Source organism: Poeciliopsis prolifica, unplaced genomic scaffold, assembly GCF_027474105.1.
Source record: "Poeciliopsis prolifica strain line A6 unplaced genomic scaffold, Auburn_PproV2 SCAFFOLD005, whole genome shotgun sequence".
Classification (NCBI taxonomy): Eukaryota; Metazoa; Chordata; class Actinopteri; order Cyprinodontiformes; family Poeciliidae; genus Poeciliopsis; species Poeciliopsis prolifica.
In genome coordinates, this window is record NW_026562380.1 from 1,058,823 (window position 1) to 1,084,239 (window position 25,417).

At 37.9% G+C, this 25,417-nt stretch overlaps 3 protein-coding genes across 5 annotated transcripts in view; 2 read left to right on the forward strand and 1 right to left on the reverse strand.

Annotated features, from left to right (window-relative positions):
• The first annotated feature begins 749 nt into the window (after positions 1–749).
• prop1 (PROP paired-like homeobox 1) lies at positions 750–3,478 on the forward strand. Its single transcript, XM_055029363.1, has 3 exons — positions 750–846; positions 1,693–1,922; positions 3,008–3,478. Exons 1-3 carry the CDS (start codon positions 753–755, stop codon positions 3,356–3,358), a joined length of 675 nt encoding a protein of 224 aa, XP_054885338.1. The 5' UTR covers positions 750–752; the 3' UTR covers positions 3,359–3,478.
• Positions 3,479–4,634: 1,156 nt separating this feature from the next.
• mcfd2 (multiple coagulation factor deficiency 2, ER cargo receptor complex subunit) lies at positions 4,635–7,520 on the reverse strand. The gene is made up of 4 exons (XM_055029359.1): positions 7,410–7,520; positions 6,930–7,091; positions 6,683–6,842; positions 4,635–5,782 (listed from the first exon to the last, which is right to left on the reverse strand). Exons 2-4 carry the CDS (start codon positions 7,088–7,090, stop codon positions 5,651–5,653), a joined length of 453 nt encoding a protein of 150 aa, XP_054885334.1. The 5' UTR covers position 7,091; positions 7,410–7,520; the 3' UTR covers positions 4,635–5,650.
• A 1,250-nt stretch (positions 7,521–8,770) lies between these two features.
• Positions 8,771–25,417, forward strand: part of ttc7a (tetratricopeptide repeat domain 7A) — a 44,500-nt gene continuing 27,853 nt past the window's right edge. Inside the window, exons 1-12 of one of the 3 annotated variants that reach the window (XM_055029350.1) lie at positions 8,771–8,869; positions 10,667–10,856; positions 13,424–13,587; positions 13,706–13,874; positions 15,980–16,110; positions 16,179–16,303; positions 17,273–17,351; positions 18,298–18,467; positions 19,870–19,933; positions 20,031–20,168; positions 23,509–23,592; positions 24,477–24,581. In XM_055029350.1, coding sequence (XP_054885325.1) covers positions 8,813–8,869; positions 10,667–10,856; positions 13,424–13,587; positions 13,706–13,874; positions 15,980–16,110; positions 16,179–16,303; positions 17,273–17,351; positions 18,298–18,467; positions 19,870–19,933; positions 20,031–20,168; positions 23,509–23,592; positions 24,477–24,581 — 1,476 coding nt within the window. In that variant the 5' untranslated portion in view covers positions 8,771–8,812. Of the gene's footprint in view, positions 8,870–10,666; positions 10,857–13,423; positions 13,588–13,705; positions 13,875–15,979; positions 16,111–16,178; positions 16,304–17,272; positions 17,352–18,297; positions 18,468–19,383; positions 19,760–19,869; positions 19,934–20,030; positions 20,169–23,508; positions 23,593–24,476; positions 24,582–25,417 lie in introns of those variants that run through there. The other 2 variants (XM_055029351.1, XM_055029352.1) reach the window with 2 other exon arrangements.

A 25,417-nucleotide genomic window follows, 5' to 3' on the forward strand; every position in this document is an offset into this window, starting at 1 on the left:
TCAATTTTATCCAATAGTGTAGAAAAACCTGACAGATCCAACACTATCATACAGACATCCACACTGCAAAAACACAACATCGTATCAGATTTTTTAAAATGTAATGAACTAGTACACCTGAAATAAGACAAAGCTAACTTTCAAATAACTTTTCACCAAACTGAAGCTTGATTTAAGTTAATATTATTTTTTTTAAGTACAAGCACATTATAAATGAAGTAATAAGCAAAATTAGACTGCCAGTAAGACAAGAACTTTTTTATTACTATTAATAATAAAAAAGCAAGCCCCTGTGTCTTGTTTTAAAACAAGTTAGTTTTGTCTTTTTTTACAGTGTACTAAGACATTTGAACTATACTATGAACTATTTTAAAAATACTTGCTAAGATTTTGTGTTTTTGCAGCGCAGTGACAATATTTACTGGATAGAAAATACAATAAAGCTTAATCATGCAAACAGGAAGTCTCACTCTGACATAAATTGTGTGTTTCTGTTTGGTTAAAGGTTCTCTGATTTATATTCTGAAGTGTTGCTTCAGTGTAATGGTGCTCAAGTAGAAAAGTATAGTAAAGTAAAACTAGAACTACTCAAAAAGTAACTCTTAAGTAACTGCAACTGGTCACTTTCATTCCAGTGACGCTGGTTGCCAGTTCCTATTGGCTCCCACAGAGCGAGTGAAGGAAGCAAGAAGGGAGGGACGCAGGACTTTAATTTTGACTGAGCGTCTCTGCTGGGATGCAGAGCTGCAGCGATGGCCCAGGTAAAGGCTGCAGGTGCAACACCACGGAGCCACCAGGACTTTGCAGAACTTTACTCTGACATGGCTACAGTGAGCTCGAGCGCAGGTTGGTCGAAAAATTAGTTTGCAAGCATTCAGCTAACTTAGAGAAAAACTGCAGGTTCCGACTCATTTATTTGTAGAAATGATCGATGTTTTCAGCTATTTTGGGTCGTAATTCTATCAGATTTTGGTTAGGACATTAAATTGAAGTTACTTTAAGAGAAATACTGACACTTTTTTCCATAAATACACTCATTTTGGTGTAGTTTTCTACCGCACTCCAATCAAAAACTAAACATTAAGCCTAAGTTGTATGATATTCTAACCTTTTATAATTGAAAGAATATTTTATTTCTGCTATTTTTGGGTGGAGGAAGTTCAATTTGGAATACAAGACTGACGTGTTGGATGCATGTGGAAACTCTTGTCCACCATCTTGTCTTCAGCTTTTATTAACTCTTAGGCTTGGACAATAAAATGATGAGAATATGCAACTTTTTTCTTCTTTTGTGTTGGGTTTTGTTTTTAAAAATGAAAATTAGTGAATATATTTAGAAAAAACAACCTAAATGTTAGACTAAACAACAGAAGCAGTGATGTCAACGGACGCCTCACTGCCCCATTTCCACAGATTGGCCCCTTCATCAGCGATTGTGGACATAATCTTGTCAAATCCTCCAGTTTCTGGTATCTTTTTCTCACGAGCTTGTCTTTAGGCGGCCAAATCTCTGCGGCTCTCAGGTTGCCGAGTCGCTCTAATCCCTCCTTTTTGGTGATTTGCACTCATACAACTGAAGGTTGTTGTGTTTTATTCGCCAAGGAAGTCAAGAAATAGGAGCTGGAGAATTGTCCCCAGTAAAAATGAAGGTTTTTCCCGGCAAAGCCTCAGTCTTTTTGCTTCTGAAAGCAGATATAGGTGAGCCCGGGAGGAAGGCAGCGACGTCAGAGACCTCCGTGGCCGCCGGCATCAGCAGGGGGGGCAAAGCCTACCCGTCTCCCGCCAGGAGGCGCCACCGCACCACCTTCAGCCACAAGCAGCTGGAACAGCTGGAGCTGGCTTTTCAGCAGAACCAGTACCCGGACATCTACTGCAGGGAGGAGCTGGCGCGCGTCACCAAACTCAACGAGGCTCGCATACAGGTGGGACAAACTCTTCTCTCGGTTTAGGTGCAGCATCGTTTGGTCCACAGGAATTTGCACAATTTCTGTAGAAATCGATTTTATCAGTTGGAAAATGTTTCATAGTCCATAGTTCAAAGTGTTGGCCACCTTGTTCAACAAGCATGTCTTACACTTAATACTCTACCATGACATATTAGGTCCAAAAAAACATTTATTTTGCTAATTACAAGAATAATCTAATTATATTATAAAGTAATATAAGAGTCAAAATAATATGAGACTCAAGGCATATTAACAGAACACGGTGGTAGTAATACAGGAAGGTGATAATATTAGGAGAATAAAGTAGTAATTGTATCAGAAGTCCAGCACAGAAAATTACAAAAAATTTCAGCATCTTGTAAAGTCAAACTTTAGTATAAGTAGTATAAGATAAGAAAATACTAAATCTTAGGGTATTAAATTTACATTTTGTAAGTTTTTATACTTCCTTTAGGGTTTCTACTACTACTTAATTTTTCATTACGTAAAATTACTTTAAAAATTTTTCAATTGCACAATTGTATGGCCAAAGGCTGCATTGCGATGTGTTTTCGTTACAAATGTCTGGAAATATTAGTCTGGTGTCAAAAAACACAATTTTGCAATTACGATGTTTCCACTAACTAAAAAAATTACATTAAAATCACATATGAATAAGGTTGTTCATGAGAGAAGTCATTAGAAATTTGGCAGCTATGAGCATAAACAGATAGATTACATATAATAATTCAGCCATCATTCAGGAGTTGGAGCAACAAAATCCTTATATTTGGGAACGGCTACGAATGCGGTATTTTGGGGAAATTGTATTACGACATTTTTTGTTATTGTTATTATTATTATTATTAACTGTTAAATGATGTGATGTGTCTGAAAACAAAAACAAACCATAATCCTCTTTCTTCCTGTGGTCTTCTTCGTCGTTTTCGCCAGTAGTAACATCAGGCTGTTGAACACGTGACTCATGTGCCGTTTCCTTTAAGCTAATTTATTTTCGTAATTTAAATTTGCGCGAGTAGATGGTTAATGCAAACGCAGATTCTGTTGTCTTGTCCCGGCAGGTGTGGTTCCAGAACAGAAGAGCCAAACAGCGCAAACATGAGCGGGCCTCCCAGAAAGTCTTCCCGATGGGTGTGGTGACGGGCCACAGGACGCTGGTGGCCGGCATGCCTCGACAGTACTACCCTCAGCCGTTGGCCCACATCCCCCACCTGACCTCCATGCTGCCGCCCGGGCCGTACTCCCGCCACCAAACCCAAGTCAGCCGCTGTCCGTGTCCCAGCAGCCCGCCGCAGCCAGCGCCGCAGCGGCAGCACGACGACTGGTACGGCTCGCTGAGAACCAGCCTCCCGTCACCCATGTTCCCCCTGGGCTCCGTGCAGCCTCTGGAGGCGGCCTCCCCCTGGAGCTAAGGCACATTGGTGCCACGGGGAGACTATGGAGCTACATTGGTGCCACACGGGGAGCCTACGGAGGTACTTTGGGGCCATAAAGATTGTTCAAAGAAAAAAAAACAATTGAAAATGAAAAATTATTTTGAAACTAAAAATTAAAAGTTCTGAAACTATGAAGCTGAAAAAAAGTTTCAAATTTGTGGGGAATTTCATAATTTTAATTTTCATTTGTTTTTTTCTCAGTTTCAAAATAATTGCTCTTGAACTTTTGTTAAGTTCAAAAGCAAAAAATAAATAACTGAAAATTTATTTTGCTACTGAACTTTCAAAAAAAATTATTTAATTAACTGAAAAAATGTTTGAAACTGAAGGAAGTAAAAAAAAAAGTTAAACTGAAAGAATGTTCAAAACTATTTTTCAAATTCAAAGTTCTTTTCAGTTTCAGATCTTTTATGCACTCAAAAAAATTCCATTTCAAATAGTTTTTGTTTTAGTTTCAAAATTAATTTCAGTTTAGAAAAATAAATTGAAAGGAAAAAAATATTGGCAACTGAAAAATTACTTTAAAACTGAAAAAAACAAATATTTCCAAACTGAAAACAGTTTTAAAACTGTGAAACTGAAACAAATGCTAATAATGAACAAATGTTTTCAAGTTTCTAGTTTCAAACTAATTTTTCGATTTCAAATGTTTCTTTCTTTTGGATGAAGTTTATGGCCCCAATTTTGCTCTGTCACAGTCCACCTGTTGTACATGTCAATTCTTCCTAAATAAAGTCAGTATAAAAACTATAATGCCTCTTTATTTGACAGTAAGATTTTCTGATTCATAAGTACTAAATCTGAACTTCCTCTGTGCAGAAGAAACTTTTTGCAGGCAAAGAAACAGATTTTTTACTTTAAAAGCTGCACAATCATTGATATCCTACTAACAAGTACATAAGTAATTTCAACATTTATTGCTTATTGTGCAGCAGACTTAAGATGAGAAGATTAATTTTGTTATATTTATCCCAAAGTAAATGTAACAAATCTTTGTTTTGACTGTAAGCCAATTACACATCAAAGCTAGTATTTAAAATCTAATTATAAAACCTATTAGTTTGAACTTTTTTTTATCATCCTCATCACTAAAAGTTTTTTTAGTAGATAAAATTGCAATTACATAGCAACAAGTACAGCTCAACTTATGTGCAATTGGGAGGCGTGTGCACTTGTTTTCCTTAGAAAGTTCAAAGAGCCCTAAAAATTCAAATAAAAATTACACACACAAAAAAACAAGCAGATCAGAGAATAAATTTGATTTCACGAGTTTAATCTACCAGATTAAACTGGTAGATTGAACTCTACCAGTTTACTAGAACCAAACATAATTTACCTTAAAAGTAACAGAAGTTTTCTTTTCACATTCCAGAGTTACATTTCCCAACCTTTACATAATTTCTCTCCACAATCAGCCCACTGAAGAATCAACACTGGTCGGCAAAAACAAAGACAAAAAATAGAGTTCATCCATATGAAGCAAACGCAGATGGACTGAACAAACCTGACCTGATGTGCTCGAACTCAGCGTTTGAAAAAAGGCAGCTAACATCTGAAGGAATCGTGTTGCATTCAAGTGCTTTCCTGAAACTCCAGCCAAAAGAAGAGTCTGCCAGTGTGCTTCCAGTCTAGCTTATTCAGTGTCGTCGAATCTGATGCAGCTCGGCTATACATTCCTTTTGCGACTGATTAAGAGCCGTACGTCCTCCGGCTGACCAGAAGGGGGCGCTGCTAACTTGCTCATCATTTACACAAGGTTTACCCTTCTGTCTCTGCCAATCTAATCTAATCTGTTGCAGAGGGAACAACATATTTGCTGAATTATCTTCACAAGGAATCATTTGGTCCTAAATGCAGAGACTCAAACAGCTGGTGTGTTGAATTTAATTTAAAATAGTGCGTATGAGTTTGAAATGAACTGGTCCGTTGGGTCAGTTCAACCAAACTACTTCATCGGTTTGTTTACTGCAGTACAGTGGCTGGCTGGCGAACTTTGGCAGGAAACACGCAGCGTAGAGGCCACTAAAGTCTGAATGAAAAAATAATTTGGTTAAACTGACCCTTTGAAAATGGCACAATCTACAAAAACAGGGTACAAAGGCTACTGTTTCGTAATTCGGTGGAATTACATTCCATCTGGTATGAAAAAACTGTCACAAGCTTTGTAAATTACAAAGATGATTTCCGTGAAAGACGGAGCAGCTTGCCGCCTCTCCCCTCTTTCTGGATTCTCCTTCAGGACTGAAAACGAAGAAACAGCGAGGCGATCTACTCCAACGATTTGGCGAACTCTGCGTAGTCGATGTACCCATCGTTGTTTTTGTCGTCGTCCCTCAGGACGTCATCAATTAGCAAGATGAGCTCCTCCTCCTTCATTGGCTGGCTGTTCTCCCCTCTCTCCTGCGATTCAGAGCAGGAAAACAACAGTAAAAATGTGTTTAATTTTTTAATATCAGGACATAAAAGCTAAGTGCGCAATACAGATTTCTAAAATTGTTTAAATGTTTTATAATTTTGGAGAAATTTCAGGCGACTTTCCTTTAAAGAACTGATCGAGCTTCAGTTGTCAGACAGAAGGGCTCAGTTGTGATGTTAAGGGGTCAAACTCCTAACTGATAAATCTACTGATTATTAATCAGATTTTTAAAACTTGTCACATTCTAAACATTTGTTATTGAACCACTTAAGCCTTTTTTAATGCAATATTATGAATACAAGATGCCAATAAACAAATAATTTAATTCTCATTTTAAATAAGAAAATAAACATTTTATTGCCTAAAAGTATAAAGCCACAGCATTCCTTTAATAAATATGAACCAGAGGAAGTTAAAACAATGCCACTTGAAAACTTCAGCTCCAGACCATATAAAATGTATAAATATCTTGTTTTAAGTTAAATAATCTGCCAGTGGAACTGGTACATTTTAAAGAATATGAAGTTTATATATCGAAGAAACGCTTGGCAAGTTAGTTTTGTCTTATTTCAAGTCTACTATGATAATTGGACTAGAAATTAGACCAAAATTTCTAGGTAAGTTTTTGTGTTTTGTAAAATTGGCTTCCTTGGGAATCAATAAAAAACTCAATTACAAAAAAACCAAACAAGTTTTCTAAATATTTGTAATTAAAACATAATAATGCACACTGCAACTTTAATACAAGATGCTAATAAACAAATGATCTATGTATTAACTGCATAAATCATTTATCAACATAATCTACAGAGTTTACTGCTGATCACAAAAATGTGTAAAATTATAGTAGTTTTGTTTAGTCTCTATTTTATTTACACACCTACCTCTTTGTGTACATGTGTAATAGCAGTGGCCAACTCCAGGCCGTCCAGCAGGTTGTTCCCATCGTAGTCGTGCATCTTAAAATAATGCAGCTGAAGCTCCTGGGGCGTCATGTCTTTCTCAGGTTTGTCGATGACCCCCTCCAAGTGCTCCATGATGTGGCTGAGAGCAGAGAAAGAGAAACATCAGGAATTGGCCCATCATCCAGTGAGCGGGGCGATGTGTCTGGACTTCAGAGGTGTTGCTCACTCTTTGTCTTGCACCATGTTCTTGTCAAGTCGAGTTATGTGAGCTGAGCCTGCCACTGCAGGAGGAGGCTGCTGCTGGTGTGGAGACAACTGAGAGTGAGCACACAGAAAAGAGCAGGACAGGAAGAGGATCAGAACCCCCCACTGTGCACGACGCCTCATCCTGGAAGGGAGAGAAATGCATATTCCTCTGTAAATCCATGGAACTAAAACAGATTATCTCCTGTTGACAAAAATACAGGCTAAGATCAGTAACAACTGTTCAGCATAAGGATAAACATAAACAAAAACGGACTTCAGTTCCGTCCTGTTTACATGCGGTTACAGTAAAATGCCCAACGGAAGGGTAAACAAACATTACCGTTAGCTAACACGCACATTTGCTAGCCAAATTACTTATTTCCAGACAAAAAAATCCCGCAAAAAAAAATCAGCATCTACTTAGCCACAGGGAATACCAACAGCCAACTCAAATACTCACTTTCAAGTAGTCGGTGTGTCTGCTGAAAACCGCTAAGGTGTTGTTTCCTCACTTTCCTGTTAGCGAGCGACAGTAAGCGTTGAGAACTATATTGGACCAAGCAGCTTCCCGTACGCCGTTATGGACACGACAGCTCATTTTTGATTGGTCGACGACGATCGGAGATTTACGTAACGGACACGTTCCTTCCTCCAACGGTCCACTCTTACAACGTTTCAAACAGCAAAAAGTGAAATGTACGAGTAAATATGTAACCGAAGAGGTTTAGCTTTTTAATAAATCAAGTAGAACCACATTAACTCGAGTCTGCCCTGATATCAAGTGATGTTATGTTTTGTTTTAACTAAAAACTTCAGAATTGCTGAAAGACACGTCGACGTTTCCGCCATGTTGGGAGGGGAAGCTGTTGCTACTGAAATTATTCAAACTGAGTGCAGTTTTAAAAGCTTTAAAAAAAATTTTTAAAAAAGCCCCAAGTCAACATTTCACAAAAAAGATTTTTAAGGAGAAACGTTTTATCTTCACGTTTGTCTCTGTTCAGCAACGTTTTAGCTTCATTGTTAAGCTAACAAGCAAACAAACGCTTGGGAAATCTCTGGGGATGCATGAAAATTAGGGTCAATACTCTAAGACTCGGTGTTGTAATATTACAACATCTCAGTTTCAAGCTTAAAAAATTAACAAAGGTTGACTTTTCTTCTGTTGTTTTACCCAAACTTAGACATTTAGCCCTAGTATTAATGTAATAGTTTAGACTAAAGGGTATATTTAAGCAGTTACATAAATATACCCCAAAGAGGGTAACTGATACCCTCAGTTAGTTAGTGAATGTTTAGTGCATTAATATAGAAAAAACTCTTGGCACATTTGACACCCCATAGTTGTAGTTTGATTTCTCTCTTGGCCTTTCCTGAAACATTATGGGTTTTGATGTTGAGCTGGAATTTTGTTGTTGTGATTTTTGAGGTTTCATTGTGGATTTTCCTGATACACTGTGCTCTAAGCGGATGAGTCGTGTTTTTGCTGTTGCATTGTGACTTTTGTTTTTGTACTGCATACTTTGTTGTTGCGTTGTAGCATTTGTTGTTGTTTTGGGTCTCTTGCATATTGTTGACCATTTTGGGTTACCGTAAAAGCTTACTTCTCAGTTGTTTCCTAAAAGTAAAGCAGTTTATTTGACTGGTTATAGTTTCTCTCCAATTAGCTAGAATGACTTGCCATAAACTGCCAGGTTTCCTGTAGAAAGTGAAACATCTTTGTGGGACAGAAACCTTTGAGGGCGCAGTGACGCTCTCCAGACAGCAGGGGGCGCAAACCCGCCGCTGAGTGCCCAGATCCAGATTAATCATGCTGTGGTTGGACGTCCGCTGAGGAGACGGACAGGCGCTTCTCATGTCGCGCAAATGTCAACTTTCCCAAGAGAAAATGACGCTACCAAATCTCTCTTCAAGAGGCTTGAGGTTTCTCTTAATGTCTCGCAGTAGCTGACTTAGACTCTGTAGTGAATTGCAATTCTCCCTCGTGTTTACTCCCTTGTGTTGTGGGTCATTGTATTCAAACTAGACTCAGTAATTTCCCTTCAATTTACCCACACAGTTCTCCCCTCTAGTATTAGTTTCTAATAGTGGCGGCAGTATTAACTGGGCTGCACTTTGCTTCATAAAGTTCTAGTACATGTCATGGAGCAGAGACTAACACATGTAGTCGCTTGTATCTGAGCCAAGGTAGGTAAGCTGGTGTCAGTGAGGCAGACAGACATTTTACGTTTTCTACCCTCATCTATAAGCAATATTATTTTACAAACATGGCGTTGTGTTCTGCTGTCCAGCCACAGTTTTGCTTTGCTGTTTCTTAAGCCCTGCCTGATCCAGTTAAAGTGTTAACGGGAAAAAGATTAGAGACTTGGCTCTTATTCGCCTTCACACTGCTACAAATCAAGCTCTCCCATGCAAGGTCGCCCCACAGTTTAATGATTTGCTAACCCACCATTATTAATTTCTGCTACGTTTTGCATTAAAGATCACATGTTTTAAGAGTTAGGCAGCAATGAATCCCTTGCAGTTGCAGTTTGGGTTTCTCGGCTGCTCCAGTGATTCCAAGCCGTAGGAAAGGAGGAGCCAACACTGTGAAAAACTGAAAAGTTAAAATACTTTCTGAGATTTATTTATGAAGAGGTACTTATTTGACCCAAATAATAGAAATTGTGACACTTTAGTAGCATTAAATTATGACTGTAGAAAAATAAAGTTAAATTCATATATTTAATAGTAAATTTACTGCAATTTCAATAAAAAACAAAATAAATCAAGCTTAATAATTATAATGCCTAGTAAATTTGGAATAATAAAATGAAAAAATATAAAAAATATATAAATATATAATAAAACTGTTACTATATTAATAAAACACATGACTCTATCAACAACAAATCTACCTTCATGTTAACAGGAAGCCGTTAAATTACTTTATTATTTATGTGATAGATTTTATTGTTATTTAACTGCAAATTTACAACGTACATAAAAGCTACAAAAATAATAAATGAATGCAAAATAAATAAATTTATCAAAACAAATACAAAATAATTAATACAAATAATAAATAAAAATTGGAAAAGTAAAAAATAAACAAATGCAAAATTAAGGGCTTCCTTAATTGAGATTGGAAATAATAAATAATTATTTACATTTTTATCTGCTATTTCGAGAGGTGAATTTAAAAGTTGCTTTAAATTCATGCAACTTTACTTACTTAAAAAGTAAAATAAACTAAAAAATCTTAGTTAAAGTTGACCTGGTTTTCAAGTAACAATCCTCAAACTTAAATCGATTTTGCTTTATTATTCCATCATATGCCTTGCTCACCTTTCTCCACTACACGGTTTTCCTTCCACTCAACTTTCCATTAAGAAAACAACTTTCTTTAGCAATAAGCGTGTATTATCCGCCTTGTGGAGTATAACAATATTTTTTCATTGTTTTAATGCAACTTCTTTGACGTTTCAGACGTAAACTTTAAAATGAAATAGTCTAAAGAAAAACAAACCAATCTGAGTGCCACTTTATGAATTGATTTGCTAAAATAAATAGATAAAAAAAGCTCCCATCAATATTTTTCAATATATGGAAGTGGATTTTGTCTTTGTTTCAACAAGTTTATGTTAAATAAACCATAATAATCTGGATTTAGTTCGTTGTTTCCCTCGCCCGGACACCTCACCCCACCCAACCCTGCGCACTCAAACATCTCCTGGTTAGTCCGCAGTTACTCCCATCGTGTCCGGGGACTACGGCCACCACCACCGGGACAGAGCGGCCATGGCGACCCGGCTCTCCTTCACCCAGGTCCGGCTGGAAGCGGAGCTGGAGCGCTACAGGGCCGAGTGCCAGTGGGGCAAAATCCTGGCGCTGGTGGAGCAGATGCACGCTGCGCGGATCCACGAGGACGGTGAGTGACCGCGGGTCGCACCTGGAGGCTGGGGAGCCGCTGCACGCATGTCCCGTCACTTCCTGGTTGCTCTATTAACGCAAATACGATCAGATCATGTTAAATGTTAAATGTTATTTAAATTTTAATCTGTTGGAGCAGGTTTCAGGTAAAACAGACGCTACTAATAAAAGCAGAAAGTTTTTATAAATTAACTAAGTTTGAAAGAAAAATTGAGGATTTCCTACTGTTTGAGTTGATATGTATTTTTTGCAATGAGCATACTATCACACTGTACACCAGTTGGACCTTGGACTCCAAACAAGATTACTGGAAGGTCTTCTAACCAGATCTCCTCCACAGATAAAACCAGTGAAAATCCTGCATCCCAACTTTCCCCTTTGAAGAAAACCTCTCCCTGGAAGTTCACAGTAAACAAGAAGAGTCTGTGTCACATTTAAGCAGAAAAACTCACTTTAATGTTAAACCAGGTTTGTCCACCAGCCTGATCATTTACACTCGAAATCATTCCACAAAAGAAAAGCAAACACACTTTTCTTTCTGCACCTCATAAAGCAAGGCTGAGGCATTTCACTAATGCACCTGCCTACGCAGAGTAAATATGGGTTTGAGTGTCCTGACTACAGGCGTCTACAGGTTCACTCGGGTGTTAAATTAAAGTGCTATTACTGTGCGCTTGCCTGGTTTTCATTCGCTGAACCAGCAGCGAGTGTGCAAGGTGCACCAGGAGGAGCTGGTTTCAGATAGAGGAACTTCATGGTAGTTAAGGTGGTCATATATTAAACCTTCGCCCAACTCTGACAGCAATAAAAAGCAGCCTGTTGTTTATGTGGTAGGTTTGGTGTCATTGTGTACTGTGGCTTTAAGAGGTTATGTTGAATTTCTATGATCTAAAATCCAGACAAAATATTGGATTGATTTTAAATTAGATTTTGGCAATATGTTACATTTAGGAGGAGGAAAATGTTAGAGCTAAACATTGCTGAGTGTGTCAAACTCTATATTAATCTAGACTAAACACTAAGTGTGCTTAAATATTACGTTATCAATCAAATCAATTCAGTTTTTAGCTGTCAAATTATATCAATCAGATTAGTACCACAAACACTTTTTATTTATTTTATTGCAAAAAAATCAAAAAGAATCACAAAATCCTAGGACTGGAAAGATGTCCAATAATATATTTAATTTTAAGAATTTGTTGATATTTTAACAGCTTAACAGGTCTTATAAATACATTCTGCCACAACCGGCCCTTTAAGAGCATTAGTGATCTTGATTTGGCCCAAAACGAAAATTAGTTTGACACCGCTGCTTCACAGCATGTCCGACCCAGATCAAAGCAATAATAGTCAAGTTTTCAAACAATATATTAGGTGATTCATCCAGTCAGAAAAAGGAGGTCAAGAAAACTGCTGTAATGTAGAAAACTAACATATTGTAACGACAACTTGAAGAGTAAATCACCGTTTGGTTCAGTGAATGGATGAACTCTGTTTCTCGCTGTGGTTTTGGAGCAAAACACGTCCTGGTGTTTATCCCCCACCTTCTGCTCAGAGACAAGTTTCTCCTTGGCTGTGCTGATAAACGAACCAGCAAAAATGTCAAGTATATCTGAGCGTAAACACGCCTCAAAGAGCTGGCATCAGAACACACCCGGGCTGAGGGAGCTAAACAGGAAATCTTTACTGGAGTGTGTGTTTGTGTGTGTTTACACAGACAGAGGCTGGGTCAGAGAACGCTTTTGTAAACCTTAATATTATGAGTTAGATGAGTTTTTACTGAATGTGCAGGACTCAAATGGAAACTTACTGAAGCGAAACCACGAGGACTGAAACAAATAATCGGATCAATAGTGATTAATCGGTTGTTTGTTTCTATTTTAGAAATCGATTAATCTTATATAGAATCAAAAAATGGCATTTGCTAAAAGATCAACACAGTCAGAGCAGTAACTAAGCCAAAATTGCAGAAAAAACATATTTTCCATTTAAGTTAAAATAAAAAACACCTTTGAAAGTTCGTTCTACCCAAAACTCAAATGGGAAATTTTTTAGCTTTTGAAGGGAAACTTTTGTTATCCAGTTATTTACAAAGGTAAAAAATAATCAACAGATCATTCCCTAGCTTTTGACATGCTGATGTTAGAAAATTTGTTGTTGTTGTTGATGCATCCTTTGCTATAAATGATAAAGAAATGCTGCATTTTTGCACTTTAGCCAATAAACAATTTTTTATTCATGAAACTAAGAAATTCAGTTACTTCTCTTGCAGCTTTTAGTCAATTTATTTCATTGCTAAAAAGGCCTAACTGAAATGAAAAGTCAGCAGCAACTGATTAATTTGATGATTTATCAATTAATCATAATATAATCATAATACTAATTATCAATTAATCATAATACTAATTATCGATTAATCACAAGATTAATTATCAATTACTGCGTTTGAGTTCTGGTTTTGATGAACTGAGAGAAGGTTTTCTTTGGCTACAGAAATGGATGACCTCTGACCCCCAGTTCATGCTTGTTCCACTGCTTTTAACATTCTTCAATCCCTCGCTGCAGATGACTACGGCACGCTGCTGATGGCCGAGGCGCTGCTGGAGGAGTGCCTGCTGGAAAACATGGATCTTTTACGCAGCTCCACACCTTTAACGGACAAGACTCAGGCCAGACTCTGCAAGGCCAAAGGTTACCTGAACACCATCCTGAGCCGAGGCCGCCTCACAGTGAGTCTAATGTTCAGGTCCTGTCAAATCATTTGGAAATAACTACCAGGAAATATCAAACCCAGACCATTTGTCATGCCATCGTTGGTGTGATTGTGTGTTTCTGGTTTTCCTGCAGCCCAGATACTTGAATGAGGCTCTGCTGCTGATGGCCAAAGTGCACTACGTCCAGGGCCGGTTCCGGGACGCCCAGGGAATGTGTGCCAGGGTGGGTCTGGAGGAGCTGACCCAGGACGACCAACCCGTCTACCACTTCCGCCTACTGGCTGAGGCCTTCGTCATTAAAGGTACCTCACAATTAACTGGTCTGTTGCTTTCATGAAACAAGCATCTCTTCAATAGGCTTTGCTTCGAAATCCCGTTGAGGCTGCAGGTATCCCTGTTGCTTGAATACATTTTTTCTTCTACTGAACCAGGTCTGCAACCTTTACAAACTGAAGAGCCATTTTGGTTCGATTTGGGACTAAAATTGCAACATTTGTTACATTTTCAGCTGGTGCAGTTATCTTTCACACTGCACTGTGTAAAACTGTGTAAAACAAACCAAACTAATTGAAAAACTTGTTCCCCTCCTCACCTGCGGGGGCGCTGCACCAAGAGCCACTGACCGAAACAACAAAAAAACCTCAGAAGACGACACTGAGCACAACTTTCTTCTAATCAAAATGTAAAACAAATTGACTAGTTGGAAGATTTTTCTTTTGTCTTTGGTAAAATACCACAAGTAATTTCTCCATTTGTTTTAGTTGTACTTACCCAGAATGCCCTGCACTGACAAATCCTGTCTGTAAATATGTTCCACCTAGAACTCCACAAATGGCATTTAGCTGGAAATATATGATTTTGTGTAATTATTCTATATGAAATTGTAGTAAAAATGAAGGACATATTACCTGATTTTTATACTGCAGTATTCATCAGTCAGCTTCCAAGCCAAGCTATTAATAAAAGAACAATCAAAACCAAACTTAAGGCTCCTTTCTTGGTAGTTATGGGAGGAGTGAAGCCAAATTGACCTTGTATGTGGATCTAAGATGCGTGGCGAGTATTTTACGAGGCAGATGGGACACAGCTGGAATCCATCAGCTCGATCGGGTAGATAGTCGGGTCAAGGGGCGCTCTGTGTTTGTCACTTAAAGAAATCATATTTTTCTTGCTCTGAAGTCACATCAGAGAGTGAAACGTGACAGTTTTGGGGTAAAGTTATGAAGTATTTTGGTGTTTTTCCTGGCAGATTTGTCGCTACAGTCATACAGTCTGATCGCCATAGATCAGATTTGCAGAACACAACACCCAGACTCGGTGTAATCTCGTTTCACTCATCATCATTATGTCGCTACCACCCCTCTCTCCATTTCCTGATAGTCGGACATGACCTCATGCTCATGAAACATTAAGAAATATTACAGCAATAACTGCCAGATTTAGATTTCCTCTGCTTGTTTTGATTCCCCCTGAATCATATTTACCGTTGGCTCCTTCTCAGGCCTCTCTGTGGGATATGAAGCTGGCTGCTGTGGGAATCAAGTCAGACATGGATGATGTCTGACGGCTGGCAGCTGTCTGCTTATTTGATTTGGCTTGGCGTCGAGCCCAAGGCTGCTCAGAGCCTCTGGCTTCTTCCCGGCTTGGAAAGTTCTTGAACTCCTTGAATATTTGTAATAATCAGTCCAGTTTGGGCATCTGGTCTTCCAGGCACGTCAGTTTCCTCTCTTGTTTGTGTATCCACTGTGTGGAGGTCTGCAAACACACAGAAATTAATGAACGTCTAAAGGTAAATTAGCATGCTAATAAAAGCCTGATGTGTTTTAATGGAAGAAGACAATTAATTGTCGATTAATACATTACATCACAATTAGCTCCAATCGATTAACTAATAGCATTCGTTAGACCTTCTTGTAGTGTTGTAGTTTGGCTGCCATCCAGCAGAAGGTGCTGCTGGTTATTCTTAAGCGGAGCATTGATAAAATAAGTTTTTTTTTAAGAAGAACTCGTATTTTGGGAAGAATATAGTAAATGAAACATCTGATCCATACTCCAATCTGGAAGGTTGCGGTGTTGAAGAAGAACAAGACAAGATGGCGGCTTTCCCAGGAATGGAACCAGAAACTGTCCAAACAGAGTACTGTGTGAGGTGAAAAATGCTTTTTGTGTGGTTCTTTTCTGAAATATAAACACTCAAGTTAATTTATAAAGTAGCAGCACTTCATTCAGCCGAGCTGCTTGACGGAGCAGCGTCAACTTATTCCAAAATGACTGGATTAGGACGAGGTTGTAGCAATATGCTACGTGGAGACCGATGAGACTTTCGAAGAGAAAAATACGTTTCCAACTTTACATTTTCCCAAAAATGATAAATTTCTTTACATTCGACTTCCTCTCACTGTTTCAGGTCTTTCTCTGGACCACCAGACGCTGTCTGCCGTGTCTCGGATCCGTCTTTCGGAGCGAGAGGAGGAGAGTCTGTCCTGCTTCCTCAAGGCGTGTGATGCAGCTCTGTCCTACCTGCAGGAGCTCGATAAGGTGAGCTTTCACAAATGCACAGTTCGCATGACGTGCTGGCATGTTTACTTAAGAGTCTATGTTTTCAGATAGTAGCCACTCCACACGCCAAAATGGGCAAAGGCAGCCTCTTTTCTGCAGCTGTTGACGTTGACCTGGGCTACTTCCTGCAGGCAGCCCTGCAGAGCGCCTACCTCTGTCTGCTGCACAGGGGGTGAGTGCAGCACAAATCAATAGTCTTCTTACACTACCTGAAAAAGTTTTCACAAGTATTACATTTGCTTTTTCTGGTTTTGCAGATGGAAGTTTGCAGTTTTTTATAGACAAGGGACTTTCTGCTAGGGCTGATACAATTAATTGTATCGATATTGATGAATCGATCAATTAAATAGTGGTCAACTGATTAAATAATTGATTAAGTGACTGGGGAATCAGGAACCTTCTCATTCAGAGTCTTTCACTTTGATTTGAGAAATGTTCTTTTCGTCAGACTTTTCGCTGAGACGCTTAACATATTGTACAACATTGGAAATAAATTAAAACATGCAAATAAACTATTATTATAAAATTATTTCAATAATTGATTGATCACGGTTAATAATCTTTGCCCTACTTGTGGATTAAACTTCTCTGCTTAAGCTTTTATTATAATTTAATTTTAGCCTTCATAATAATAGTTTAAAGGAGTGTACGTTGTATTTTTGGTCATACCTGAATTTTGTTTATTTTTGTACAGGAAATATGTCAGAAAGAATTTGAAAAAGTATTTATCATCGTCTTAATTTATTTAGTTGAAAGAACATTTAATTAAAAAGATATTAACAAGAATTTAAATAGTTTTTATGCTTTTATGTGTAGTTTTATGAATTATTCATGTAAAGTTGCAGCACATTTGTAAAAATCTGTTTGCTCTTTCAACAAGTGTTGAGGTTAAACTTGTAGAAAGAAAATAATGCAACTCTAGTTTTGAACCAGTAGGTGTCAGTGTTGCATTAAATCAAAAAATATCTGTCAGCTCCCTCTAATGAAGGCCTGGTCAATAGTTTTAATTTGATTCTGCATGTGTTAATGGAAAACAATTTGCTGCTGTTTTACGTTATCTGAAAACCGTTCATTTAGTTTTAGTCAATCTTTAAAACCAGTGTATAAATATAACCAGTGTGTGTGTTTGCGTGTGTGTTAGTCATCTTGCGCAGGGCGCCCACCAGCTGCGTCGGGTGCTCAGGGTGGTGGAGTCGCGAGGGTCTCAGAGCTTCAGGAAGGTGAGGAACTCAACAAATATCTCATCATTACAATGGAAAAAGTTTAAAGCAAGAATCTGGTGTGATTTCTGCAGGGCTGGCCGGTAAAACAATAACCATGTATCTCGTGACAGAAACGTGATCAATAACAATAGATAATACTAACTAGTTGGTTAGAATATTTACTGCACTACAATTAAGAAATGCTCAGCATTTTGGGAGTTGGAGGCAACTAATAGCCAGATAAGCAAGATTCACTGCAAAAACACAAAATCTTACCAATGATTTTGTTCTAGTTTCTACTGCAAATATCTTAGTGCACTTGAAGTATGACAAAGTAACTCAGCAAAATATAGAGTCTTATTTTAAGTAAATAATTTCTTAATATTGATGAAAAAGTACTTTTTTTGGTAGATAAATGAGCTTATTAAATGAGAAAAATGTCTTGTTATAAGCAAAATAATCTCCCAGTGGAACAAGCACTTTTTCATCAATATTGAGAAATTATTGGCTTAAAACAAAACTCTTTTGCTAAAAAAAGTTACTTTTATAGTCAGTTTTGTCCTATTTCAACTTTTACTTGGTAAGATTTTGTGTTTTTGCAGTGTTGGTGGCATTAACTAACTCACATTTTGGTTGGTTAAATAGCAAAAATAACCTCACGACATCCTGCTGGGTACCAAGCAGTTTCAAGTCCTCCCCTGTTGCTTGGTAAGTAACTGGCACAGCAGCAGTTCAAGGTTTTTCCACCCTGCGTCGTAACGGCTTAAAAATACAAAACTCAACTGTGGATAAATGTATCTCACACATTTAAAACAAACCATAAAAACTCATCAATAATTATCAAAATCGACTGATATGAAATGCTTATATTGTGATAAGTTTGCCAGCCGTAGCGCCCAGCTCTAGATTTCTGACTGAATTTGTTGCAGCATTGAAAACGTGTTTGTTTTTTTTTGCATGCCAGTGTGCAGCCATGAAGCTTGCGCAGGTGCTGCTGAGCTCTGTGAGCGAGGACAGCTACTGGCCCCCGCTGGGCCCCCCGCCTGCAGTCTGGCTCCAGAGAGAAGGAGCCGCCGCCTCCAAAGACGCCATGTACCCCACCTTCAAACCGCCTCAACGCTACGCCACAGACTGGTACGCCTCAGGACTCTGAGTGTGACCTGAGGACCTAAAGAGGCCTCAGGATTTAATACTGCACTGATGCAAGGTTATTAACTTAAATTAAAACAAAAAAGAATTAAAGTGAGAAAACGTTTCTGTTAACTGAAGGAAACATTGTAATTAATAGGGGAAAACTGTGCTGTGTATTTATAAAACTAATCGAAGTTATTGGTTTAATATTCTTTGTTTTCTTGTTTATCAATCTATTTATTAGCAATTTTAATTGATCTGAAGTAGTTTTTTATTTCCCTGAACAAGCAGTTTACATCAGCTGTCGGTAAATTACGGCGCTCCATAATCCTCCTGGCGGTTCTTACGCTACTCTGTAAAAGTTGGGATAAAATGCGAGTCATTTGATTACTGAAAAATAATTGAATACATTTTTTAAAAATGTTTTTGTTAAATCTTTATTATCCAACAGAAGATGTATAACTCAGTAATAATTATTATGGAATGATAATAATTTTAAACAAGATGGAGCTTTTTTTAAAGTTAATAAATCGTTAATATTAATGAAAAAGTGCTTGTTCAATTAGCAGATTATTTCACTTATAAAAATAAAATTTTCGCATGTTATTAGAGAAATAATCTGCTTTTATTTTTAAACAAGACACTAAAAAATCAACGTCTTGGCTCCTTTCTCTTGCTGAAAAGTTACTTAGAAGTTAGTTTTGTCTTGTTTTGACTGCACTAAGATATTTGCACTAATAAGTAGACCACAAATACTTTTGTGTTTTTGCAGTGTTGGGTCAAAACAGACATTTTTTCCCATCTTAAAAGCACAAACTTGTCATCCGATCCGCACATCAAGCTCATCGTCTGCTTCATTTCTGCGTTTCGCTCGTTGGAGGGATCCTGCAAACATTGCTCAGGCCCCCGTGAGCCATACTTAGTCACCGCCACATGACTAATCCTGCCCACACTATCATAAGTGAAGATCTAAATCCATGTCTGAGATTAGCAGGCGTGGAGGAGCCGAATTCCCCCCGGAGGAACAGCCATGTGTCAGCGTTGATGATTGCTTTTTATCGTCACGTAGTTGTTTCATAAAAGGTTGTGATGTTGTCTGCTGATTGTGTCCTTCAGTGGGACGTGTGTGTGTGTGTGTGTGTGTGTGTGTGTGTGTGTGTGTGTGTGTGTGTGTGTGTGTGTGTGTGTGTGTGTGTGTGTGTGAGACATCTGAGATGATGCTGTGCAGGGATACATCCATGGTGGTCCGTATTGTGTTGCAGCCCCACAGGTGAAACAGAAACCAGACACTGTCGGTAATCCGCCGTCGCTCCGTCTTTGTTTGTGTTTGTGTGCGCGATAAACTTCCTGTTTTGGAGCTTTTCCTGTTTTTTTTTTTGTGTTTTTTTTTTCTTTGTCTTGGCAGCTGCTTCTGTCCGCAGGACGTGGTGGAGGAGGCTGTGTTGCTGCTGCTCATCACAGAATCAATGGTGAGACACTCACTCCTGTCCTTCACTGCGTGGTCCGGCTACAGCAGCAGAGACAACGTCCAGCACCCGTCTGATTTTTGTGTTTTTGTCCCAACAGACGAGCGGGGAAGCAGTAATCAGCCGACAGCCAGACCAGGCCGAGGCTCGCCAGGCCAGCCTGCAGGATGCCACCTCCGTCTATGACCTGCTATCCATCGGCATGGCCAGGAGGGGGCAGTACGCCATGCTCTCTGAGGTGTGGGAATAAAGTCATACTCCTGAGGTCAGAGGTTTCTGTTTTCAGACCCTTCTGCTTCGTCATAATCCCACCGCAGGAAAATTCTCATATTAAGTTTTGGTTAAGTTTCTGCTAATAAAATAATAGATAATTAGCATTTTCAGTGCAGCAGTGATGGATCTATGAGATATGTTTGGCTGCAAGTTCTGATATCAAACTGGATAATCCATATTCTCTTTGTTTCACACTGTAAAAACACAAAATATGAGCAAGAAGTTTTGTCTAGTTTCTTGTAAAAGTATCTCAAACAATTTGAAACAAGACAATAACTTGCAAGGAACTTTTCATTAAGATCCAGGAGCCTGTTTGAAGTCAATAATTTCTTAATATTTATTATAAAAATGCTTTGTTTCACTTGTTTTGACACCAACTTATATTACATCCCACATAGTACCTGCAAAGTACAACAGAGAAAGTTGAACTACAGGAAATGTATTGCATGAAATTATGATTTATCGAAGTAAATTTAAAAAGATTTTACATAAAATAGCCTTTGTCAGTTTAAATTTTACAGAGCAAAATAAAAAGAAATACCACGTAACTATCAATGCCGGTTGTTGAACTTTGCATGAAACAAAAAGAAGTTTTTTACAGCCTGTTCTTTAAAATGAGAGCAAAATCCAGGCTCTGTTATTTCATGAGTTCGCCTCTGGCAAGGCTGATTGATGGAAGCATCGATCGTTTATTTCTGACAACATCTTTTCCAGGAGCCGCATTTCTGCAAATATTTTTCCAGAAAAATGAAACGCACAAACAGACAGAGATGCAACGGAAGCATCAAGCAAAAGAAGAGATCAGTTGAGTCCAAATTTCAATCCCTGACACAAACAGTCACTGCAGAACAAAACAAATTGTTTAGGACACACGTGTCAAATTAAAGGCCCGTGGGCCAAATCCGGCCCACCGTAGCTTTTTATGTGGTCCTCTAGATTCAAGACTAAACATTAAATGTGCTTAAATATTATGTCATCAGTCAAATCAGTGCAGTTTTTATCTGCCAAATTATAACAATCAATCCCTCCAGACTCTTGAGAATTCATGCAGAATCAACAAATCTACGCATTTCTGTGCTAATAGTTGGGAGTCTATTGCAGATTTTTCTCAAAAATTGTCAAAAACTTTCTTACTTGTACTAAACAGCTGCCTCACCCTTAATTGATGTCAGATTATAGTCCATGATATATACAGCGAGGAATAAAAAGACACATTTACCATCGTAATAGCACAAATATTTCCAAATTAGCCCCACAAACACTTTGAGTTTTATTACAAAATCACAAAATCCTGGAGGGACTGAAAAGATGTTCAGCAATATTACTTGATTTTAAGAATTGATATTTTAACAGTTTGTGGACAAATCTTATCAATTCATTCTCAAATGGTACATTTCACAAAATAAAAGAAATTTGACTTCCCCCTTAAATCAGCAGCAAGACTTGGACACAGTTTGGTATTCTAACACACAAATGATCCCAAAACGACATTAAAACTGGTTTTAGAAGGGATAAAGGAGGCTAATATTGAGCTTTTAAAATGGTTTTACGCTGAACCTTACTGAAAATGAATGAACTGTAATTGAAAGTTTAAGAAAACCAACCAGTTCACCGATTCTCTGACCAGAGCAGTGGCAAAATATCCACCCAGAAAATTGCAATTGAATTAAAAAACATTTTCTTTTTCCCAAATGGAGTGTAAAAGTCAAATAATCCAAGTATTTTTGACTCTTTTCTAGTACAAACATTTTGGTTCACTTGAAATAATACAAAACTTATGATATAGGGCTTGTTTTATGTTTAATACTTAGATATTAATTTCATTAGGAGATTGTTTCACTTATAATACAGTCTTAAGTGAAATAATCTGCCAGAACTTTTTCATTAATATTAAGGAATTATTGACTCTAAACAAGCCTCTGTTTTTTGCTGAAAAGTTACTTTTAAGTTAGTTTTGTCTTATTTAGATATTTGCACTAGAAACTGGAAGGTACTGTGATTTTTGCAGAATGAAAACCTGAATTGGGCCGAGCTGGTATCTGTAAATGGATACCAGAATTAGGTGTGGGGTGGAGGGAAGGCTCATGTCTTTTCCATTTAGAGAATAATATTTAATCATAACATCAGGCGGACCTCATTTCCTGCTTGACTGACAACCTCTGACTGAGCGAAACCCCACACACGTCAATCACATTGTGCAGCGAAGCAGCACAGAGTGGGCGCTGAGCGCTGACTGACAAGCACTTTCAAGCTAATTTACTTCAGGAAGGACATGACGTAGTCGAAACCTCTAAAAGAAATGTTCTCTGATCAGAGGTGGGATGCAGAAAAGTACAAATACTTTGTTGCTGTAGTTAAATACATTTCTAATGCATTTGTTCTGAACTTCAAGGTGAAATTTTACACTTCTTTGAACAGGTTAGGTTTTACTCTGGTCAGCTGTTTTAGGGCTCTGTCACTTTAAATCCAAATAAGCTGCTGCTGGCCAACTCAACATTTACACTCACAGGTGAAAATGGCTGCAAACAGACACGCAATTCTACAAGCATACAATCTTTGAAAAGCAGAAGTGGAGCGCCCTGCACAATCAACAATAATGCAGCAAGTGGTTTCTAAATGATAAGTCGGTAACAAAACAGCAGCCATTGTTCAGCACATATGTACATTTTGGACACCACTGTTGAAGGCATCAAGGAATACATTCAACAATTTTACTTTAAGAAATCATAATTTCACAAATTAATTTACCTCTCGTATGATGTGTGTGATGTAAATTGGTGTCAAAACTTCCATCTGTTTTACTTTGTTCAAGTCTGACAAAGTATTTTATGTTTAGCTTTTAGTGCAAATATGTTATTACTCTTTGAATAAGACAAAAGTAATTAACAAATAACTTTTCATCAGTATATACAGCTTGATTTAAGTCAGTAATTTCTTAATATTGATTTTAAAAAGTGGTAGTTCCAGTAAAATATTAATTTCACTTTCATTACGTAAAGTATTTTTAAGAGTATGTACTTATTTACTTTTACTCAAGTATTAATGTTAATGTGGGACTTTCACTTTAGCTAATTAAGTTTAATTTATCTCCATAGTGCCAATTTACAACAAATGTCATTTACAAAATAAATCACCCATTCAGCAAATTGATCTCAGTTATGAAACAGTCCAGTATCCTCAGTTAGTTCTTAAAAGTAGTTTAAAAAGTTTCCATCAAAGGAAAAGAGTCAGTTTTTAACAGTTTATTTGTAGTTTTTGAGCATCCTGTGTTGTGAAAGCTGCAGCCTGTCTGTGTTTGCTCGCAGTGTCTGGAGCGAGCCATGAAGTTTTCATATGACGAGTTCCACCTTTGGCACCAGCTGGGCCTGTCGCTCATGGCGGCCGGAAAGGTGAGCTCATTTCTCCTTATGCATCAAGACTCTACACCCAGAGGAGACATTCGCCTCCCGTCCAACCATCATGTCCCGCACGTGCAGCGAATAGCTTAGTGGACATTTTATACTGCATGCACTGCAAAAACACAAAATCTTACCAAGTATTTTTGTTTAATCTAACTTTTCAGTAAGAAATGGAGGCTTGCAAGTGTATAATTCCTTAATAATGATGAAAAATGCAAGTTCTAATGGAAGATTATTTAACTTATAACAAGACATTTTTCTGTCTGGCAATATAACTAGAACTTTTTAATCTAACTTCAGGATGTATTTATTTAAAACAAGCCTCGATTTCCTGCTGTAAATGTACTTCTAAGTTAGTGTCACCTTATTTCAAGTGTAGCAAGATATTTGCACACAGAACTAGATCAGAAATACTTTTTAAGATTTTGTGTTTTTGCAGTGAATGCAATCTGAAACATTGCAACGCTGTTAGAAGAATAACTCCAGTTTCCTCCCTCATGTCTGTGTGTGTGTGTGTGTGTGTGGGTGTGTGTGTGTGTGTTGGTTTGTTTTTGTGCAGCAGAAAAATTGATCCCTGCTGTGCGATAAAGCGATACCTCTGATCAATCGGGATCTCTAGAAATAGTCTGGCCCCTAAAAGGAGAGTGGGTCCGGCTCGGTGTCGTCAGATCCGCTTTTATCCCAGGCTTGCCCTGCTGTGTGTGTGTGTGGGTGTGTGTGTGTGCGTGTGTGTGTGTGTGTGCGCGTTTGGTCCACTAATGATCGACCTACATATATTAAGTGACTGTGTGTCTAAAAGGGTCTGTCAGGGCTGTGTGAGGACAGTTGATGTGTGTTTAATGCTCCCAGTTCGTTCTGGTGTGTGTGTTTTGCAGTGGGTCGGCGCTGTGTCTGTGTTGAAAGAATGCACCAGGATGAGACCAGACGACCCCTCGCTGCCCCTGCTGGCTGCTAAGATCTGCATCGGTCAACTGCACTGGGTGAATGCATCGCAACACCTGCATGTTAGCACATAAACCTGACAGAAAGCACTCAGATTCACTGCAAAAACACAAAATCTTACCAAGTTTTTCTGGTCTAGTTCTGCTAGAACAAATATCTTAGTTCACTTGAAATAAAACTAAATTAACATAAAAGTAACTTTTCAGTAAGATAAAGGAGTTTCTTTTAAGTAAGTAAATCCTTAATATTTATGAAAAAATCCTAAATATTTCACTTGTTATAAGTGAAATAATCTGCCAATGGAAAAAGTAGTTCTTTCCCAATTTTAAGAAATTATTGACTTACAATAAAGCTCCTATATCTTTCTGAAATATAACTTGTAAGTTTTGATGTGTCCTAAAAATGTAAAAAGCTAAAAGGAAATTCTGAAAATAAAACAACAGCTAAGAAAATATAGCTGTCCTCTAAATAAAACTGGTGTTTCTGTAGGTTTTGTATGTGGAATCAAATGTTATTTTTTTAAAATAGATAATAGTCTGCTAAAGATTACTGATGTTTTATTATATATAAACCTATCTTACCCCTTTTTTGCTGTCACTGCTGCATTAAAATAAACAAACGACGCATAACTGGCAGGGGGGTCATTTTAAGCCTGGTGGCCCGCCAGGCTTATAGTATACTGGGGCAAACCCAGTATATGCTACAAATGATCAAGCTTTCACTAAAGGAATGTTGCTATTGCATTTTAGGCAACAAAATGTTTATTCTTTTTTCATTTAAAAAGGGAATTGAAGTGTTTATTTGCATTTTTCTATGTATTTCTGATATTGCATTAAAAGGCTTGAAATGTTAAATTAAAAAATCTGCAGAATGT

What these genes read in the sequence shown, in the direction of transcription:
- prop1 (XM_055029363.1), top strand. Translation starts at nt 753, where the DNA reads ATGGCCCAGGTAAAGGCTGCAGGTGCAACACCACGGAGCCACCAGGAC. An exon ending in TACAGTGAGCTCGAGCGCAG is followed by an intron (nt 847 to 1,692) that starts GTTGGTCGAAAA and finishes TTCTGAAAGCAG; the next exon opens with ATATAGGTGAGCCCGGGAGG. An exon ending in TCAACGAGGCTCGCATACAG is followed by an intron (nt 1,923 to 3,007) that starts GTGGGACAAACT and finishes TTGTCCCGGCAG; the next exon opens with GTGTGGTTCCAGAACAGAAG.
- mcfd2 (XM_055029359.1), bottom strand. Translation starts at nt 7,090, where the DNA reads ATGAGGCGTCGTGCACAGTGGGGGGTTCTGATCCTCTTCCTGTCCTGC. An exon ending in AACATGGTGCAAGACAAAGA is followed by an intron (nt 6,843 to 6,929) that starts GTGAGCAACACC and finishes CTCTGCTCTCAG; the next exon opens with CCACATCATGGAGCACTTGG. An exon ending in TTACACATGTACACAAAGAG is followed by an intron (nt 5,783 to 6,682) that starts GTAGGTGTGTAA and finishes TCTGAATCGCAG; the next exon opens with GAGAGAGGGGAGAACAGCCA.